The sequence below is a fragment of the Sceloporus occidentalis genome, unplaced genomic scaffold, assembly GCF_023333645.1.
Source record: "Sceloporus occidentalis isolate IW3139 unplaced genomic scaffold, rSceOcc1.0.p SCAF_1, whole genome shotgun sequence".
NCBI lineage: Eukaryota > Metazoa > Chordata > Lepidosauria > Squamata > Phrynosomatidae > Sceloporus > Sceloporus occidentalis.
Genome location: NW_028316981.1, coordinates 307,293,165 through 307,315,101, shown reverse-complemented (window position 1 = coordinate 307,315,101; position 21,937 = coordinate 307,293,165). Strand labels below are relative to the sequence as shown.

The 21,937-nt window shown below is 43.5% G+C and overlaps 1 protein-coding gene across 1 annotated transcript in view; it reads right to left on the bottom strand.

The window, feature by feature from the left end:
- Positions 1 to 21,937, bottom strand: part of ZBTB7C (zinc finger and BTB domain containing 7C) — a 141,726-nt gene that overhangs the window by 10,366 nt on the left and 109,423 nt on the right. The window contains exon 2 of the mRNA XM_089513513.1: positions 9,409 to 10,602. Within this exon, the coding sequence (XP_089369639.1) occupies positions 9,409 to 10,586 (1,178 nt within the window). The 5' untranslated portion in view covers positions 10,587 to 10,602. The remainder of the gene's footprint in view (positions 1 to 9,408; positions 10,603 to 21,937) is intronic.

The window sequence follows — 21,937 nt, the reverse complement described above, 5'->3', positions numbered from 1 at the left end:
ATGTTCAACTGCTTCTGTAAGGGAAGTTACACATGACACCAACAGGATCCCCAGCTTCTTTTGCAAATATTAATATCCAAAGAACCAAATGAGCACTGAGGTCCTAGAGCCATTAGGTGGCAGTAGAAATCCATATCAGAGCACAGCCCAGAGTAAAGCGAGGAAGGCTGTGATGCAGGGTGCTATGTGCACAAAAGCACCCAAGACTAGGAAGAAAAAGCTAGTGGCTTCATTTAAGTCTGATAAAAAGTCATAATGGGGCTGGAAATCAATGCAAGCCAGAAGCAACGAATGAACAGGATTTTAATCTCTGCCATTCTGTGCAAATATAACAACGAGGTTAAGGTGGTTCACACATGGTACATGGGTCATTTCCATGCCAGCACTCAAGAGGCATTAGGGTGCTGGGGTGATAAGTGATCACATAATCCAGTGAAGCCACATGAATGGTGCTCAAGTGTGTCACCACTAGGGCTGTGAAAAATACTTCTGTGCATTATTTTGTCTTCACTGATGAAGGGTGTGGCAACACATTGAGACACCCCACTGAGTAAACACTACTACTGCATGATTTTTCACATCTCCAGACTTCTCTGTGAAGAGCTGTACAGAAACACACCGTTTTGTATGCAAAAATCAAAGGTTTTTGCATAAAATCAAGATTTCTCAGCAAATGACTTTTTCACCAAGAAGTTTTAAAATGCAAAAACCCATTGGAAAATGTGCAAAAGCTCCTTTCACAGTGGAGAGAAAACTTTTGAAATAATTCATTCTTCCATATAAAAACAAAAAAGGCAAGACTTACATCCTCAGCTGCCACTGGAGTATGCAGCTGCAAACAGAGGTGTCTGATTGGTAATTGTGAGAACAGAATGCTGGACAAGATAGACCTTTGCAGAGAAGGACCACAGTGGGTGGATGGACTCACTTCACCAGTCTGGTCTGAGATGAGGACTTGAGGTGCCTTCCCTGCTCAAACCATAGGAGACATGGCTGTGGTAAGGGGAGATCTTATGTCAAGTAACTATTAACTAGACCACCTAGCCTTTGATGGTCTATTCTAGGTGGTCCCTTCCCTGCCCTGAGCCCCAGGAACTAGGAACCTGGAGATGTCAAAGATCAGTCTTGGCTCCATGCAAAGCAAGCTCACAACCACTGTACTATAGCAACTGCTCCGCCACATTGTCACCCTCCAGATATGGTGGACTGTAATACCCAGAATCCTCTAGCCAGCTGCCAGATCCTGGACAAGGCAATAACAAGCCATGTGCCATGTAGTCTTGGGCTGACACCAACATGCAGCTGGGGTACAGTAGTCCCAAAATGTTGGCTAGTTGGAGTTGGCAGTATCCTCGATGACAACTTCTCCCTCCCCTCATCCCTCACCACATCTCAGTTTTCCAGTGCATGCTCCCTTTTTACTAAGGCCCCATTCACACTACAGAAATAAACCAGTGTGGAACTGGTTTATTTCCGTGAAGTTCACACTTGTCCTGACTGCACTCACTACAGTTTGTGGTGTGTGTGTGACCAAAAAGCCCACTTAAACTGGTGTATTTAGCACTGGACCCCTTAGCAGTTCTTTTTTAAAGAGCCACAATAATCCACACCGTCGGTAGTGTGACCACACTACCAAATCAATTCAGATTGCACTACATCGTTCCCGGAAATTGAGGCGCCTCCATTTTAAATCGATATAGTGGCAAATGTGAACGACAACAAGGTTAAAATGGCACAGAAAGATTCGGTTGCGGTAAACATAGTGGGAACACTGAAACCATTTTGAATTGGATCTGAATTGGCATGGAGATGCAAATCTCTTCTTTCAAAAAAGGTAAGTATGAATGACCCCTATACCATCTTTTTGGCCAGCCACCAGAAGCCTTTGCAATGGCATAATGAAATCTGTGTAATTCTTGAGAAATGGGGTCATAAGAACACAGGGCAGGAATATCATGACTGCCTTTGTCCTCTATGCAAACTCCACCTTGACACACAAGCAATCTGCATGACATCGCTAAGGGTGGCTGGTGGCCACTTCTTTCCTCCTGCTCCAGCCTCGATTGCACAACGGGTGCGGCCATGGACTAATGCTTACTTTGAACACAGAGCAGAGACACCCCACCTATTTCTTGGCTGAAGCAAAGTCAAGAAAAAACAGTCACTCACGTCTACCCAGAAGAAACCTGCTGAATTTGGACTAAAGGTCCCTCTGCATCTAGCAAGGCATTTAACACAGTGGGCAAGGCTAACTACAGTGCACAAGAAGGGCTGAAAGCAATAGTCCTCTTCCATAGAGCTTGGAAAAGTTACTCTTTGGACTGCCTTTTCCAGAATTTTCATATCAAGCATCTCCACTGGCCATGGGCTGTAAACTGCGATTGTACTGGCTGCCAGATTCTGGGAGCTACAATCCAATAAATCAATTTTTCCAGGCTTTGGTTTTTTCACACTTTTCCTCTGCTAGATTGATATGCCAGAAAGAAAGGTTGTAACATACTGGAAAAAGAGCATAATCTTTGCTTGCACTAGGTTCTGGGTTCAGTCCCCATTATTGCCGGGAAGTATTAACTGTGAAGCTGTTTCAGTGAGATGGAACTAGTGGTATGACTGATCTGAGGCAGCTTTGTGTGATCTCAGGTGTTGAGAACATGGAGGCTGCATAGGTAACTGCCTTGAAACTTTTGTCTTCCACAAATGTATGTAATACCTTTTTGCAAATATCTCAGCCACCACATCTTGAAGCAGAGAATTCCACAGATTAACAGTTTATTACATGAAGAAGGATTTGTTTTGCTGATATAAAAAACCCTGTCAATCGGAGTCACCAAGTGACTGTGATAAAGGAAGAAAAGTTACTTTTAACCCCTTTCTTCATGCCATATATATATCATTTCATAAGCTTCTTCTTTGTCCTCTATTGTGCTTCACTGAGGGATACTGGGAGCAGTGGTCCAAAAAAGGTTACTATTCCAAGCTCCCCTCCTTCTGTTCCAGTCCACCATTGTAAACTCTGTGACCGGTCAATTTCTGCATATGTTATATTAAAAAAAGAAATCCTCTGATGGCACTACATAACCTAGTAATCCTAGTAATACAACAACATTCCCTGCTGCAGCAGAACCTTGTTCATTCTGAGGTTTGTCTTTACATGCTCAATGTGTTTTTGGAACAACTCATTCAGACTGTCTGTAAACAGCAGGATGCAGTTTGGGGACAGGTAAGTCTAAAGGCACCAGATCTCATCTGATCGTGGAAGGTAAGCAGGGTCTTCTCTAGTTAGTACTTGGATGGGAAACCATCAATGAATGCTCGGTGCTGTAAGTTATATTGCAGAGGAAGGAAATTAATGGGGCCACCATATGTCGGCAGGAAACTTGAAGGCACACACACAGACACAAGCCACTAGCAATCTGTTACCTATGAGCAGGGTGGATTGCTGAATTGGCCCAGTATCAAATAACATACTGAGATCAGTTTATGGATGTATGAATCAGTGCTTGGTAGAACTCAGCCCTTTCTATCCCACCAAAAATAATGACAGCAGTCTTAACAAATGCTACAAGCAAAGATTTGTTTGGAAACACCAGAGCACAATCTTGTTCCCACCATATCTTTAAAGTGTGAGATGGGAAGGGGGAGACATCTAATTTTTCCTGTTGTGGCTGCATTCTCTTGAGGGTAACCAGCTGTGGGCAGCATGCTAGTAGTCAGTGAGGCCAGAACTGAATGGGCCCACATCTTTTCTCCCTTTTCTCCCTGTCATCTCCTTATTTTCCTCTCTCTCTTATCTTTTCTACCCCTCTCTCCATCTCACTGCCATTCCTACTCTCTCTCAAATCACTTTCTGCCACCAATTTTTTCCCTCCTCTTTCTCCTCTTCCTTTTCTTCCTCCTTCAACCACATCTTGGCAAAGATCTTACAACAGAGTTACATGGTGTAAATCATCACACATGAAGTTATGAATTGATTGTGCCACACAACATTTATGTTGAATGACATAGTTGCACAACTGAATGTACACCTGAATGTGCATCCAAAGTACTGAGTTCTAGTGCCCCCCTACACTGCAAATCCCAGGATTCCACAGGCTGTAACCATGGCAGTTAAAGTGGATTCATAGTGCTATAACTATGTAGTGTGAAAGGGCCCTTTGATATGAAACTGCACGCTGCTGAGGCATTGAGCTAAACCTTGTTCATGGTACTATGTGTGCATAATCAGTTTGCCATTAGGCTGGCAGAACATGCACAGTCTTTTCCAACACATTCCCTCATTGTTCACTCTAATGTCCATGGAGCAATGCATCCACTCTGGGTTTTAGTCCAATTTTTAAAGAAACTATCTCAAGGTGCTGCAATCTACCCCCAATCCCTCCATGCTACTTTTAACTCAGAACAACACCAGCAACATCTTGACAAAATGCAGGACTAACAGCATCAATTTCTTTTTTCCTGTATGATTTTTAACACCTTTGCCTGATGAAGAAGCCAGTGAAGATTCAAAGTTTGTGACACATATTTTGTGCATTTTGGTTGTCCCCATAAAGGTATCACAGTTTTTATGGCTTTTGGATGTTATTGTACATGGCTGAGTATACTTCAAAAAGTAAGCTCTCTTGGCCTGGTGGAAACATCATGCACCAGTGCTCCAACTGCTGTCAGAATGGATCTCCTTCTCCCCCTGAAGCAGATGGCCAGTAAAGTAGGTTGGGGAAGAAGTTCCAATCATTGCAATAGCATCACAATTGTGACTATGCCATGTTCACATTTCATATTCATGACTGCTACTCAGTCACGACTACGACATTATTGCCATGGTGGTAATTCCTTCCCCAACCTACTTTATTGGAATCAGCTGGATGGGGAGAAGGAGGTCTAGTCTACCAATGATGAGAGTGTGAGTGAATGTTGTGTGTTGAGGAGGGGGGATGGGGCCAGGAGAGGTTACCCAGGTTGCATCCGCACTACAGAAATAATCCAGTTGGACACCACTTTAAATATCATGGCTCAGTGCTATGGAATCCAGGAAACTGTAGTTTGTTGTGACACACGAGCTCTCTGATACATAAGGCTAAATGTTGCACAGAATGACAATTTCCAGAATTCCATAGCAGTTAAAGTGGTGTCAAACTGGAGTATTTTTGCAGTGTGGATGCAGCTTTAGTTAAGTATACTTCACTAAGGAGCCAATAGAGAACACCAGTTCTTTTGGATGCAGTTCCTCTTATCTTTGGGACTTGCCTGATGCAGCTCTCTGGGTAAACAACCCCCTTTGTCTTCTCCTTTTTGTCCCAATAGATCTCCACCAGCACAAGGGATGGTGAGGAGGCGAGACAGACTGAGATTTACCCCCTTGGGTTTTTCAGTATTCCCTGCATTCCTCATGTTCCACTGCAGCACTCTTCACAAACTGCTTGAAAAGCTCCCGCAAATTAAATTGGACTGCCCAGGCAAATAAATCCCAAGGTCTGTGCTGGCAGATGATAATTAATGGCTAATGAGTGGAGTCTTTTAGCATAATAATACTCTCCAAGCAGAACAAGACATGAAGGCTTATAGCTGGGCGGGGGGGGGGGGGGGGAGATGCTGATTCTGGACAGATACCCAAGGCCAACTGGCAATAGCGATAGCAATAGAATTTACATTTCTATACTGCTTCATAGTGAACTCAGCACTCTCTGAGTGGTTTACAATCTGTAAGCCAATTGCCCCCAACAAGATGGTATTCATTTTACTGACCTATGACAGGATGGAAAACTGAGTCAACCTCGGAGCCCCGGGATCAAACTCACAATTTTGTGACTGCAATATTGGCATTTAATCACTGGGTCACCAGGGCAACAGCGGGAGCACCCACAAACCTGGCCCCTACCCCTTTACTTCTTCCCAGGGATGACTGATGACTTCCAGGTCAGTGGGATGGAGAATCCACTCCATGTTTTAATCTGAATGCCCAAGGAACTGTCCAAGGTTCTGAAGGTACAGTTCAGCATCTCTCATAGCTGCTCTTGGCTTTAATCTGGGCTTCCATGCTAGTGAGGTTGGTGAACTTGCTCCTGGTTTCATTCTGAATTAGAAGATACCCAACGTTCTGAACTCTGTTCCCCAACTAGCTTCAGCACCTTGCATAAATAACGTCTTTAAAAGCTGGACTAAAAACTGATACAGATTCAATGCTCCTACTGACATGGATGCCACCAGCCACCACTGCTTCCACCTCAGAAATATTCTCCATGTTGGATGGTTACTAGCAACTTTGATGGGGGAAACAAACAGTATTACACAAGAAGAGGAGGTCAGTTTACCCTCTACCTCTGCAACAGACCATCCATCTTTTGCTGCCAGGGACCCAATGAGTTAATCCATAAGAGAGACCCTCCCTGCACACCACAATAATAGACAATTTGCCATCATGAGAAAGTATTGTTTAGAGAACTCTTCCCCAGCCCTGGAACATCCAGATGTATTGGATTATATTCCTCATTATCTCTGTCTGGCTGCAGTTGCTGGGATTCATGAAGACTGAGACCCAACAGATTTGGAAGGTGCCTCATTGTCAAAAACTTCTTGGGTAGGACCAGGTTTAAAAATCCCCCATTGGTCCCTGAAGTTCTCTCTGTTGTGACAGTGGTGTCGCAAGGGTTGGTGTCACCTGGTGTGGTAACTCATGGTGTCTCCTCCTGGCATTGACCTCCTCCCATTCCACACCCATACAGAATCCTTTGGCCCGTTCCGCACAGGCGTAAAGTACGTCCCCAGGACGTACTAGGGTTAGGAAAGGGCGTGCTTTACACACGCCCCTAACCCTAGTACGTCTTGGGGATGTACAAAATGGTGGCGCTCGTTCTACATGGGCGCCACCATCTTGACCTTGCGGATGCATAGTGTCCGCACGTCTCGCAACAGAAATGACGTCGCGAGTGCGCCATTGGCCACTTGTGGTGCCACTTCTGGGGTCCAAAAAGAAGCTGCTTTTTGCGGCTTCTTTTTGGTGCATCCAGGAACCGCGCGGTTTGACCACCACGGTTCCCGGACGCAGCAACCAGCGGCGCCGGCAGAGCACCCATTTTGGGCATTCTGTAACACGCCTTAGTAATGTTTTTTGTACTAATGTTATTCAGAAATCATAATTCCCAGATATCACTGTATGCAAAATGGTAATAGCTGTGACATAAATAACTAGCAAAATTTAAATTATACCTTTAAATTACAATATCATATGTACAGTGTAAATGTATTGACATGCACATAGTTTCATGTGGTTAAAGTGAAAATTGGATGAGATGAGATGTTTTAAAAGAAATTTTGAAAAGAATATTTAAATAAAATACTTTTTTTAAAAAACAAACAAACCGCTTCATTTATATACTGATTCATACTGAACTAACAGTGTCTAAGTGGTTTACAACTGTAAGCTAATTGTCCCCAACAATCTGGGTACTCATTTTAGCGACCTTGGAAGGATGCAAGCCTGGGTTGAGCTTGAGCCCTTTCACTGGTATTGAACGCACAACCTTATGGTTTTGAGTGAGTGGCTGCAGTACAGGCATTTAACCACTGCGCCACCAATATATTTTTAATTAAAAAAAAAAAACCCCTGGAGATTCTCCTTTCTCTTCCCACTGAGCTTCTCCTCACTCACACCATCTCTTCAGCATTTTAAAGGCATGCAGTTGAATCCCAGAGCACGTTTCTGATCAAAGGCAGATGTTTGGGGGGGCAGTGGTGTCATCTCCCTTAGGGTATCACCTAGCATGGTGAGCACCCCTTGCACCTCCCTAGTGACACCCCTGTGTTGTGAGCGTAAAGGAAAGTAACCAAGGCAAACATGACGCCCTGAAGATGAATTGGATAATATACATAATAAATATATGATACAGGTTGCTAGACACCTGATACTGATCCTTGCTGAAAGAAGGATTTTATTTCTCTTTCCCCCCCTTCCCCCTTTTTTGCTAGCTTGAGAAAGTAGCATTTAGAGAAGTCTTCCCCAAACAGGCACATGCTGGTGAGTTAGAACATATTGCCCATCATCCCCTGCTGGCTGGGGATGATGGAACATATGTTCCAACAGATTTGGAGGCTGCTTTACTGTTGAAAGCATAGAATCATAGAGTTGGAAGAGACCGCAAGGGCCATCCAGTCCAACCCCCTGCCATGCAGGAAATCCAAATTAAAGCATCCCCGACAGATGGCCATCTAGCCTCTGCTTAAAGACCTCCAAGGAAGGAGACTCCACTACACTCCGAGGGAGTGTGTTCTACAGTCGAACAGCCCTTACTGTCAGGAAGTTCTTCCTAATGTTGAGGTGGAATCTCTTTTCCTGGAGCTTGCATCCATTGTTCCGGGTCCTAGTCTCTGGAGCAGCAGAAAACAAGCTTGCTCCCTCCTCAATATGACATCCTTTCAAATATTTAAACAGGTCTATCATATCACCTCTTAACCTTCTCTTCTCCAGGCTAAACATACCCAGTTCCCTGAGTCTTTCCTCATAGGGCATAGTTTCCAGACCTTTCACCATTTTAGTCGCCCTCCTCTGGACACGCTCCAGTTTCTCAACATCCTTTTTAAATTGTGGTGACCAGAACTGGACACAATATTCCAGGTGGGGCCTGACCAAAGCAGAATACAGTGGCACTATTACTTCTCTTGATCTAGACACTATACTTTTATTGATGCAGCCTAAAATTGCATTGGCCTTTTTAGCTGCCACATCGCACTGTTAACTCATGTTCAACTTGTGGTCTACTTGGACTCCCAGATCCCTTTCACATGTAGTTTCATTCAGCCAGGTGTCTCCCATCCTATATCTGTGCATTTTATTTTTCTGCCCTAAGTGCAGTACCTTACATTTCTCCGTGTTGAATTTCATTTTGTTAGCTTTGGCCCAGCTTTCTAGTCTATTCAGGTCATTTTGAATGTTGATCCTGCCCTCTGGAGTATTAGCTATTCCTCCTAATTTGGTGTCATCTGTAAATTTTATAAGTATGCTCCCACTTCTGTCATCCAGGTCATTGATAAAGATGTTGAATAACCCTGGGCCCAGGACAGACCACTGCATAAAGGGAAAGGGACAACTCAAGTATGTCACCCCGAAGAAGAATGGGATACAATGTATAATTCAGGGCGCATCTACACTGTAGAAATAATGCAGTTTGTCACCACTTTCACTGCCCTGGCTACAGGCTACAGAACCCTGGGATTTGTAGCTTTGTGAGGCACCAGCACTCTTTGACAGGGAAGGTGAAAGACCTCATAAAACTACGAATCCCAGGATTTTGTAGGTTGGAGCTACGAAGTGGTTCCAAACTGCATTGTTTCTACCAATACAGGTGATGATACAGCTGATTACCACTCCCTGTTGAAGGAAGCCTACTGCTTAAAAAAAAAAAAAAGTAGGCAGACCTGGTAAAGCGAACTTCACAGATACTGCACATATATGGCTTCTCTCCTGTGTGGGTCCTCATGTGCCGTGGAAGCTTCCCTGCCCCCATGATTATTTTGTTGCAGATGGGGCACTGCTGGGAAGCTTTGGGTTTGATCTTCCTTTCCTCAGGCCACCGAGGAAAGACCCCACCAAAGTGGGCAGCGCTGAGGAAGTTCAGGTAAGCGCTGTAATCATTTTCGGCCTTAATGTGTCCCAAATGGCTGGCTGGGTTGCTGACAAACATGTCCTTGAAGAGGCTGTTGGGGAATGGGGTGGGTGGAGGAGGCTCCTCTTTCTCCTCTTCCTTGATCTTCCTTTTCCTGATCACCAGATCCAAGGGCCCATTGTCCACCTGGGCCTCCTCCACTTGGGAAAAAGTGCCAAAATCTCCATTCCACAAGTGAGGGAAGAGGTCCGGCACAAATGGAGACAGAGCTGGCCTCCGTTCAGGAAGTCCAGCTTTGGGATACAAGTTTTCCCTTAGGAGGGATTCAATGGAGAAGTCTCTTATGGCCCCCAAGCTCCCATTAGGGTTACTGGCTGGGAAGTGGTTGGAGAAACCATTCTGCAAATCTGAGTATGCTTCTTCGGCGAGATCAGATTTAGAGGGGCTTTGGTGACAGCTGCCATCTTGGACATCTGTTAGATTCTGGGTTCCAAAGTCCTCTGCATCCCCTTCCCTTTCTTCTTCCTCTTCCTCCTCCTCTTCCTCCTCCTCTTCTTCCTCCTCCTCCTCTTCCTCCTCTTCCTTCTCCTCCTCGCCCCCCGCAGGCTCCATGATTTCCAGACAGACGTTGATCACACATGGGATCTCCAGCAACTTGGCCGCATTGAGGATGTGCTTGACGTTGGCGGTGGTGATGGTGAGGGTGGAGGTGTAGGCAAACTCAAGGATTGCTGAAAGTGCTTCAGGCTTGACAAAGTCTATCTCGTAAATGCAGGGCTGGTCTGCTAAAGTGCCAGTAGTGAAGAGTTTCTTGAAATATTGGCTGCAGGCCGCCAAGACAGACTTGTGGGTCCTGTATTCTTGATCCTGGACAATGAGGATGACGTCGCAAAGGAGGCCGTTGTGCCGCTGCTCATTCAAACCACAAAGGATTTCACTGCTGTGGTTTGGGAATGGGATCCCAATAAGGTCTTCAACGCCATTGGCCATATTCTCATTTAGAGCCCTAGGAGAAAACATATATGGAATGAATTATGTGTATCAAAGTATTTATCCATGGAGATGGCAACTACACTGGTTGCTGGTCTATTTAACATCAGAATTCAAAGTGGTGGTTATTTATTTTATTTATATGCCACTTTTCTCCCAGAGTGGGATGAAAGCAGCTCACAGAAGGACATTATGATCTACCCATCTACCCATGCAATTTATGCCTTTTAACGGCCTACATGGTTTGGGTCCAGATTATCTGAAAGACTTCTTCTCCCTATATGAATGTGCCCAAACTTTAAGATCTGTAGGAGAAGGCTTTCTCTGGGTCTTGCCACCATTACAGGCACATTTGGTGAGACCATGGGCGACAACCTTTCGATGGCAGCTCCCAGGTTGTGGAATTCCCCTCCATGGGAGATACGGTTGGTCCATTCCCTCCTGTTTTTCTGCTGTCTTTCTGGCCTTTTTTTAAAGGGAGGCATTTGGCTTTCTATTTGTTGCGGCACATAGAGCTTTTAGTGTGTGTGTTGAGTTTCCATTTTATTATGCTTTAAACCTATTTTTAAAATTGATTTTTATCAGTATTTTTCACTTGTTTTTAAAATAGAAATCTGGCTTTTGTTTCATCTTTGGTAGTAAGAGGTTTTTTTTAAAAAAAGTTGTACCATGCATTTGAATGACTGTAAGCCACCCTGAATCCCCTGCTGGAAGAAAGGCAGGATATTGACTAACTAACTAACTTTACTAATAAATATACCTAATGTCATAACAGGGTTTTCTTGGATTTGTTCAGGGAGGGTTAGCCTTTGCCTTCCTCTGAGGCTGAGAGAGTGTGACTTGCCTAAGCTCACTCAGTGGGTTTCCATAGCAGAGTGGGGATTCAAACCATGGTTTCCAGATTCATAGTCCAATACTCAAACTACTACACCAAGCTGGCTCTCAGCATTATTATATTTCCTAACAACATACCAATGCTAGTGATGTAAAATTTCCAGAAATTTTGAAGCCATGGGGGGAAAAACCTATTTTATTTCATGTAGATTTTGAGAGAGTAAATGGAAATTTTCAGGGGAAAATATAGAGACTAAAAGTCAGTTTTTAAACCTTAGGAACATGAAAAAAGCAATTCAGCATGTTTTTTTTAAAATGGCAATAAGAATTTTATGCAATTCTTTTATGCATTTCTTTAGCCTGACAGCGGGGGGGGGGGGGGGAGGGGGGGTTCAGAAACTTCTCCCTTCACAATAAAATTTATTGACAACAATTTCAGGGGTTTATTACAGGTCCAAATATAGGCTGGGATTCCATTAGGTAGATATGCCAGTGTAAGTGTCCCTTATGCATACAGATGTCCCCTTTTGAGTACTGCAGGGGCTGGTATTTCTTTTTTTCCTCTGCAGTACTCAAAGCTCCAATGACTTATTATAAAATTCACAAAACCACCCAGCATGATAATCCAGCAACCAGGATATGTAGATCAGTATAGCGTAGGTCCACAGGTGGATATTTACATTCCACTGAGGGGATTTTGGATTGAAGCCAGTTTATGTTGCCGGTTGAGTCTCCCTTATCCAGAATTCCAAAATCCAAAATCTTCCAAAATCCAAAATGTTCCACATGGGTGGCTGAGATAATGAAATCTTTGCTTTCTGATGGTTCAGTTAAACAAACTTTGTTTCATGCACATCATTATTAAAAATATTGTGTATAAAATTACTTTCAGGCTATGTGTGTAAGTTGTATAGAAACATAAATGAATTTAATGTTTAGACTTGGATCCCATCTCCAAGATATCTCATTATGTATATGCAAATATTCCAAAATCCCCCCAAAATACAAAATCCCAAACACTTGTGGTCCCAAGAATTTCCAGTAAGAGACACTCAACCTGTATTATGTTAACCATCCTCCAAGGAGCTTACACTATCTTTGCAACAACGCTGTGAGGAATCTTTATGACAATGCTGTAAGGTCATCAGGTTGATCTACTGACAGACATAAGCTTTATGAATATTTAAAGATCTGAATCTGGGTTTGTCACTATTTGGGTTCTCAGGTACAGGCCTGTATCCTGTTAGTGACATATACTGGCATAATGCTGGTGTATGCCTTTTTATGATTGTTGTAGAAAAAGGAATTCACTACTTCCATCACACAATGACCCCCACCTTGAGACTCACTTTCCTGTTGCTCCCCCCAACACTTATTTTATTAATTAATTACAATATTCATATCCCACCCTATATCTAAATAACTCAATTTACTAAAGATAATAAATAATAAAATACTTTTAAAAGATTAAAATATCTGAAATATATAAACTCTCTAAATTCATTCATCCTAAGTTGCTTTTCTTACTGATTTTATTTTTAACCCAGTGCTCTGCTTCCGTTTGAAGGAATTCCTCAAGAGAATTTACACAGATAATTCAAAGCCCCCAATTCTCCCCACATTTCATGCATGTTGATAGAAATAGTCTATCAATTATTACAGTAAATCCTAGCCAATTTAAAACTGGTAAAAATTTACACAGTGCATGTCGCAGCCAGAGGCTGTTAGGATATTATACAAAATTTGGCAATGCTACTTTTATTTTGGAATAATGGCCACTTGCCATGCTCATTATGTGATTCTGGAAGTTGCCGTCCAAACAAATTAATTTTGCCAGGTTCTGAGATTAGGTGGGGTACATAATTTTGTTGATGTAGACCTTTCATTCCACCCACCTGATCCCTCCCAGCACGGAGCGTTCCTTTCCAGCCACTGTTATCTCATTAATTTTGCCTCATCCCAGTAAGCTTTTCATACTCGCTGTCCTTCCAGTTACCTACTTTCTTCCCCCAATTGCCATGAATGCAATCCTGTTCTATCGGTGCACTTGTGTGGCTCCTTATCACCATCACATCTTTGCTCCTTCCAAAAGCACATTAAGAAAACCACAACTGATTAACATCCTTGGTTGCTTCCAGGTGCCCCCAGATGCATCATATCTCTGCAGTAGCTGCCACATTCCAGACATTAAGCTCCTTGTTCTGTCCTTCAAAGCCCACTGTGATCTCATTCTACACCCTCCTCCCTCCGACCCTCCTTCCGTCTGCTCTCCGTCTTTATTTAGACTGTTCCTGACAAATGTAGCTGCCTTGGGTCCCTCCTCACCTTCATTTAATTATCCTTCCTGCTGGACTCCTGTTCTTTGCTCACAGCATCTCCCACATTTTCCCATCTGATGTCCCTTGTAAGACTTGTTTTGTGTATGTCTTCTTGGGAGACAGACTCACCAGGGTGGCTCTGACTTTGGCCAAGGTGAGAGGTATATCTCTTGAGCAGGTAATCCTTGGGTCTGATGTAGTAGCTCATTTAAGGTATTGATTTATGACCTCTGTGTGTCATATGACTTCAAGTCTTTCCAATTTATGGTGACTCTAATGTGACCCCATCACAAAGTTTTCTTGGCAAGTTTCTTCAGAGGGGGGTTGCCATTGCCATCCTCTGATACTGAGAGAATGTGACTTTCCCAAGGTCACCCAGCGGGTTTTCATCCCCAAATAAGGAGACACTTTATCCTTGGGCAATGAAGCACTTTTGCACATTACTGTCATGATTAGAACTCAAATATATTTGCAGAATCATTGCCTATGGCACATGGACACTATCACATGCTGGAGGCATGGTACTGCCTCTCCTCCTGGGAAAATGGAAATTTGCTTTGAAAACGTGGCCACCTCCCAAAAAGAATGCCTGATAGAGGCAGGTTCCCAAAGAGGGTTATCTGTGATTTGGTCCCTTTATCAAAAGTCTCCAGCAAAGGCCTCAATCTGAGACTGAGGAGAGGAGGAAAGACATTTCCCACTCCATATTCCCATTTCCATCTGTGTAATACTGGAGGCATTTACATTTAAAGCTGTACTTAAAAAACACAAAAACTTTTGATTGGTAAGTTTTAATGCCATATTCAACACTTTAATGCCACATCCTTCCCCTTCCTACTGGTAGGCATTAGCAACAGCAGTAGGCTTCCTGGTGCAGGGGATGGGGACAGACCTGGAACTGCGCAGGAGGAGCATTATGCTCTGCCTGCTTAACGTAGGATCTTGGCCAATGAGGATCAAATACACTTGTGTAAATAAACTCTCTAAATTCATTCATCCTAAGTTGCTTTTCTTACTGATTTTATTTTTAACCCAGTGCTCTGCTTCCGTTTGAAGGAATTCCTCAAGAGAATTTACACAGATAATTCAAAGCCCCCAATTCTCCCCACATTTCATGCATGTTATGAAACTAAAATCCACAAGGCATTTTCTTCTTCTTTTGTGTAAGGTCTCTTGATCATAGAATCATAGAATCATAGAGTTGGGAGAGACCCCAAGGGCCCTGATCGAGTCCAACCCCATTCTGCCATGCAGGAAATCACAATCAAAGCATCACCAACAGATGGCCATCCAGTCTCTGTTTGAAGACCTCTAAGGAAGGAGACTCCACTACACTTCGAGGGAGTTTGTTCCACTGTCGAACAGCCCTTACTGTCAGGAAGTTCTTCCTAATGTTGAGGTGGAATCTCTTTTCCTGCAGCTTGCATCTATTGCTCCAGGTCCTAGTCTCTGGAGCAGCAGAAAACAAGCTTGCTCCCTCCTCAATATGACATCCCTTCAAATATTTAAACAGGGCTATCATATCACCTCTTAACCTTCTCTTCTCCAGGCTAAACATCCCCAGCTTCCTAAGTCGTTCCTCATAGGGCATGGTTTCCAGACCTTTCACCATTTTAACTTAGACTTTCTCCAGCCTCTCAAGACACATTGGCTGGAACCCTATTGTTGACATACTTTAATGGAATCTGGTGTTACATAAGCACATGTGCTTTTACATTTGTTGCACAAGGAGATATTCAATGCCTCCTTCCACAATGCCTCACTTCCATGTAAGTAGTGTCTTAGGAAGACAGGGAAGCCCCAGACAGCTGGGAGAAGACAGCATACACTACTTGCTGGAAATCCAGGAGGGCAATTTCTTCTCTTTTCTGTCAGCTGCAAAACTGCAGCCAGATACTGCCCAAGCACTCCTCATCCTGCCATCTGGGGGCATGATCTGGCAGTGGAAAGCTACCTTCTTGAACCTAGCAGAACTGTATGGGCAGAAGGTTAAGTCCTGCCTGTGCATTGTAGGAGCTCATCTACTGATATTATTCTGGAATAACCCTCAGTCCCAGTGTCTGTTTTCAATTTCTTTCCATTTCTGTTCACACTTTATTATCTGGGAACAGAGAATCACAGAATCATATAGAGTTGGAAGAAACCTCAATGACAATCCAAACCCCACCATGAAGGAATACACAACCAAAACACCCCCCAACAGATGACCATCCAGCCTCTGTTTAATAACGTCCAAAGAAAAAGACTCCACCACACTCCGAGGGAGCATGTTCCACTGTCAAACAGCTCTTCCTGCCAGAAAGTTCTTCCTAATGTTTAGCTGGGATCTCTTTTCCAGTATGTAGTGTGAATCCACTGCTCTGGATCCTATTCTCTGGAGCTGCATCAAACAAGCTTGCTCCCTCTTCAATATGACATCCCTTCAAATATCATATCACCTCTTTACCTTCTCTTTTCCAAGCTAAATGTGCCCAGCTCCCTACATCATTCCTCATAGGGCATGGTATCCAGACCTTTTATCTTTTTGGTTGTCTTCCTCTGGACATTATATGGATAATGTCATTTCACTGTTCTATCACTAATGACACTGGACTGTATTTTATCTGAGTGGAATCAGGCGGTTGATATGTATGTTTTGTTCCTGACTGAGTGAGACAATAAAGTTCTCATTGAGTTTCTTCCTTGGTGCAGCTTGGATGGGGACAGGGGGTAAGCCTGTTAACTTGGAATAAATGCTTTGCCTGCTGATTCTGTTTTGAGACTTGTTGTCCATAAGAAGAAAAATTATCCTGCTCTCTTATAAGAGTTGATGGGAGGGGGGAGAAGAAGAAATGTCCATCTGATTGCACATTAGAGTCACCTTCAGATCTCCCCAAGCTTCTGCCTGCTTCCCCTGCAGGGCATGAGTTGCACAAGGTTACTGTGCAACTGGCTGCCACCGCATCCACCTGTCCAGCTGTGAAGAGACACAACTGTCAAACTGTCAAGCAGGGGGCAGAAGCTGTTCTTCACACGGATGCAAATATTGTCCTTCAATGGATGGCTCGAAAGAGACCAGTCTCAAAGGTGTACACAGCTTGGAAAGTTTAGCTTGTTTTTGGACTACAGTGCCCAGAACACTTCCTTTCCCCCAGCCAGCAGGACTGTACTGGCTAAAGGATTGTGAAAGCTGCATTCCTCCCCTCTCAAAATATGAACTTTTCTAAGATCTGGGGTTGCCTGGGAGGGCAATGCATCTACCCTGGACCCTAATCTGAGCTGAATTCTACCCACCAAACAGGCTCAGCAAGTTGGACAGCGCTTTTAAGGTTTGGACTAAAACACAGAAAGGTTTCACTATCCCTCTGACATGGAAGCGGCCAGCTGCTATTGGCCACGGATCTAACCTGAGATCTTCTAGAAGCATCTAACCTGTAGCTGCTTCCCAAACCTTGGTTTTAAGATCTTTTGGGTCTTGGCTGACTCTAAGTTCTTTTGTGACAGTTTCACAAGGAATAGCTCTGCAAGGACTCTACCACTATCCATGCAAGGGAAACCGTCTTAACCTGTCAAAGCTGGGAAAACATTATGAATTCATCTAAGCAGGTGTCAACAATTTTTAAAGCAGATTGTGTCTTAGGTTGAAACATACACACATACAAACACTACCCACATGACATATAACAAATAAAGAGTCCTATAGCAACTCTTAAAGACTTCTTTGTTTGTTTGCTATAAGATTTTGTAGACTTCACCCCACTTCCAGGAAACCTTGTGCCCAGTAAAATGTCTTAGTCTTTAAGCTGCCACATTTCTCAAATGCCTGTCAGAATAAAAAGGTATTCACCTGCTTGCAGAAAGACAGTAAGGAGAGTACCACTTTAAACTCTCTGGGAAGGGAATTCCAGAGCCTGGGGGCAGTCACCAAAAAGGTCCTCTCCCAGATGTATTTGTGAGAGTGGTGGGACAGAATGAAGGGCCTCCCTTGTAGATCTCAAAACATGGGAGAATTAAATAAGCTGGATCTGAGGCTTATAGGGATTTATCGGTCATAACTCTTTAGACTAGAATCATAGGAGTTTATCACACAGGACAGATCCCATGCAGAAACTGAATTTAAACTAGAAAAAACTCACAAACGTGGGTAGGTTTTCAAATGATGTTGGGGGTTAACCCAAACAAAAAGTGGACAAACCCCACAAAAGCAGGTTATTTTTTACATGTGTTTGTAACCTGCTCCTTTTTACTTTCGGAAGTTCCCGAAAGTAAAAAGGAGTGGGTTTTGGCAACTTTACATTTGGGTTAGTGTCGCATTATTTCTCCTTTACACAAACATGCCTGAAAAACAACCTGCTTTTGCAGTTTTTTTTCCAGACTTTCTGCATGGGATTTAAACAATTTGCCTCTGTGTGATAAACTCCATACAGTGGAAAGGGGTCTCATATAGCAATTGTGTCCAATTGCACCCACTGCTAAATGCAAACCAGTTTTGTTTGCATTACAAAACAGTTTCTTTGGATGGTAACTCCCAGAACCCCTCAGTCAGCACAGTCATTGGGGAATTCTAAGAACTGATGTCCTCTCCCCCAAAAGAACATGTGCCCAAGCTTTGGTCCAGACTCTGGGTTCCTAGTAAGCCCAAATTGGAGGGAGACTGGTTGTTCTTAAAATAGTTCTGCTCGAATCAACAAGGCTGGTCTGCAGAGGCAGTTGTTCTCGGTGTATCTTCTCTTCCGTGCCATTTCCCAAGGCCAGCCTGCTCCCTGCCAAGCAGAGGCTGGCGAAGACAAGTGGGGGTGGGCATGGAGAGGAGAGATAACCTCAAGGTCTCAGCTGCTTATTGATCTTCTGAGAGAGGAAGAGAGGTTGACCCCCATGAGAAAGCCCCCATCTACCCAGGCAACATCTGATTGCTGGTGGAGTCAGAAGAATGCAGCCTGCCTTCCCTTTTCCCTTACTATTCTTCTTCTTCTTCTTCTTCTTTCTTTCTTTCTTTATTTATTTATACAGTGCCATCCATGTACATGCCATTTTATAAGCAGTTGCAGAATAAACCATTTGTATACTATTCAATAATATAAAAAATACTAAAATACAGTATTAAAATACAATTGAAAAACCACACACACACATACACACACATCATGCAAAATAAAACAAAATAGGCAATTTCTCTCCTCTGCACCCTTAGAAAACCATCTTGAGTGTTTTCTTAAGCTGTGCTACCATCATCCCAGCCTTTCATAATGTTTTGCAAGATGGTCTGAGCCAAAGCTCCCCCAAAGCCCAGTATTATATTTCCAACAATGCCCAGTCAAGCATCTTTAAGGTGCAAGCCTATGTATGTTTGTTGTGACGGTGGCACTGTGCCTTCAAGCTGTTTCTGACTTATGGCAATCCTAAGGCATTTCGTGAGTTTTCTTGGCAAGATTTGGCCAGAGGAGTTTTGCCATTGCCTTCCCTGAGGCTGAGAGCATGTGTCTTGCTCAAGGTCACCTAGTGGGTTTCATGGCCAAGCTGGGAATCGAACCCTGGTCTCCAGAGTCATAGTCCAATACTGAAACCACTACACCACACAGGTTCAATGTGCCCATGTATTTGTTGTTGTTATGTGCCTTCTTGTTATAGAGTCCCTAAGACAACCCTATCACGGGATTTTCTTGGTAAGTTTCTTCAGAGGGGGTTTGCCATTGCCATCCTCTAAGGCTGAGAGCATGTGACTTGCACAGGGTCACCCAGTGGTTTCATGCATGAGCTGGGATTCAAACTCTAGTCTTCTGTTCAAACGACTACACCATGCTGGTTCGATGCATCCATGTATATACATGATATTAAAAAAAAACCAAACCTCTGGGCAGGATACTCACTCCCAGGTCTGCTTATAAAACTGTACCCATCATTGGCTGGAAATAAACTCCCAGCCAGTCTGTACATGGTTGGTGTTTGAAATTCAAGCTTGCAACAAGGATTAAGAAAGAAGAAGGAAGGGAAGGTGGGGGGGAAACAGAACCCATTAATCCACCCAGACGCCCACTCCCCCAAGTCACAAAACATTCCAAGCAAGGAGGGCTTTGGCTCATAAATCTCCTGCCACCGCCTCATGCGTAGCAGCAAGAACAGCATCAGGAAGCCACAGCAATCCCACTGCTTTCTCTTTTGTCCCCTGCCCCACCTCCAACACACACACACAACTGCACCACAAGATCAGAGGGCGGGGGGAACCTACCATTGTCTCTCCTTTCGGCATGTGCCATTTAGGGCCAAGTTTGTTATTGCAAACCTTCCCCCTGGACACACCCTGGAGACTATATTTGCCAAACTGCAGCCAAACCCACCCTGGCCTCCACGGGCGGCTTTTGGCTTTGCAAACTTTACAGAATTTTCTTTTTTCTTTTCTAAGATTTATCTCAGGGGTACATTTTGTTCCCACCCACTTTTCCTTTCAAACTTTGGCTTCACTCTCTCTTTATCTCCTCCTCTCCTTTCACTGGGAAAAAAATTATAGAACACGTAGAAACAATTTTGTGCACCAAACAGGTTATTTTTTTACCTTAAAGAGAAAAGGTAACTGCCAAGGAAGGAAGGAAGGAAGGAAGGAAGGAAGGAAAGCAAAGCAAAGCAAAGCAAAGCAGAATCTGTCATTTTTTAAAAAAATGTGCTGTTCCTGTTTAAGCCATAGCCATTTTCAGGGTACTCCATTCCATTTCCCCACTCCAGTGATGGCCACAGAACAGGTCTAGTTCTTATTAAGTTGTCACGCTTCCCAAGATTGCCCCCCACAAAGGTTCTGTAATCCTGCAAAGCTTGAGATTTCCCTCAGTATTCTGATGTGTCTCTGTGTGTGTCTCTGTGTTGGCTTTTGTTATTGTGGATGTTATCAAGTTGATCTTGTCTCATGGTGACCCTGTGGATGAGATATCTCCAGACCTCCTATCCTCTACTGGTCTGCTTAGGACCTGCAAATTCACTCATGTGATCTCTCTGGTTGAGTCTATCCAACTGGTGTTTGGTTCCCCCCTCTTTCTACCTTTCCTAGCATTGTTGTATTTTCCAGTGAGTCATTACCATAACTCATGATTGTGGCCAAAGTACGACAGCTGCAACTTGATCATCTTAGCTTCCAAGGAGACTTCAGGCTTAATCTGTTCAAGGACCAATTTCTTTGTCTTTTTGGCTACCCATGGTATCCTCAGCACTCTTCTTATTCATGGGTGGTGGTGTTTGGTCACATAAAATGTGGCTTTTGAAAAACTGAGTTTGCAATTTGAACACAGAATATTTAGAGATCCTTCTTTTAGGGAAGAGCTGTTGTTGTTTTTTACAATGTAGCCTGGACAGACCTTGGAAGAGTTAATTTTTGAACCTGTTAGTAGTCAGGATGACTATATGGAACATAGCAGCAGTATACTGGGAGTTGAAGTCCATTTTTTATTTTTAGAAAAGGATATTTCCAATCTCTAGTGTTGGATGGTGAGCCCTGGGATTCCAGAGAACCTAACTGTTATTGATCATGATGAGAAAATCAATAACAGCAGACAAACAGCTCTGAAAAGCAGCTTGTTCTCTCCCATCACATTAATGATCTTTGCCTCCCACCCCCAAATCCCCCACGACTGGGTGTGCTCTAGTGTCAGTTTGTTTGCTTTTTGTTTAAATTGTTTCTACCTCTCATTTCAGTTTTCAGGTCAAGGCACAAAATATTTAAAAACAGTAATAATTAAACACACAGAACAGCACGGAAAAACAAAACAAAACAGGGAGCCCAAATGGTTCAAATGTCAGGCTCAAATGGTTGCTGCCTTTCCCATACTAGATGAATTAGGTGCCCTCAACAGCACCCAAACACTCAGAGCTGACCCAAGACTTTTGGCTGCCTGAGGTAAAGGATGGCACCCTCTCCCCCATATCCAGTTTCATGTGCCGATGCAAAATGGACTGGCAGTTGAATATTATTTCAATATTGGTGATGGAATGGCATTGTTCTCCTCAATTAAAACCTGGGCGGAGGAGGGGAGCAGAAAAGGATATCAAAAATGCATATCTGCAGAGAAATCTGTACATAGGACAAGAGCCAACTACTGTATTACAACAGAATATGGAAAAACAGAATGGCTCCCAACTGGCAAAGGAGTCAGGCAAGGTTGCACATTATCACACAACTTGTTCAACTTGTATGCAGAAAAATATCATACAAAGAGCAGGTTTAGGCTCAGAAGAAGG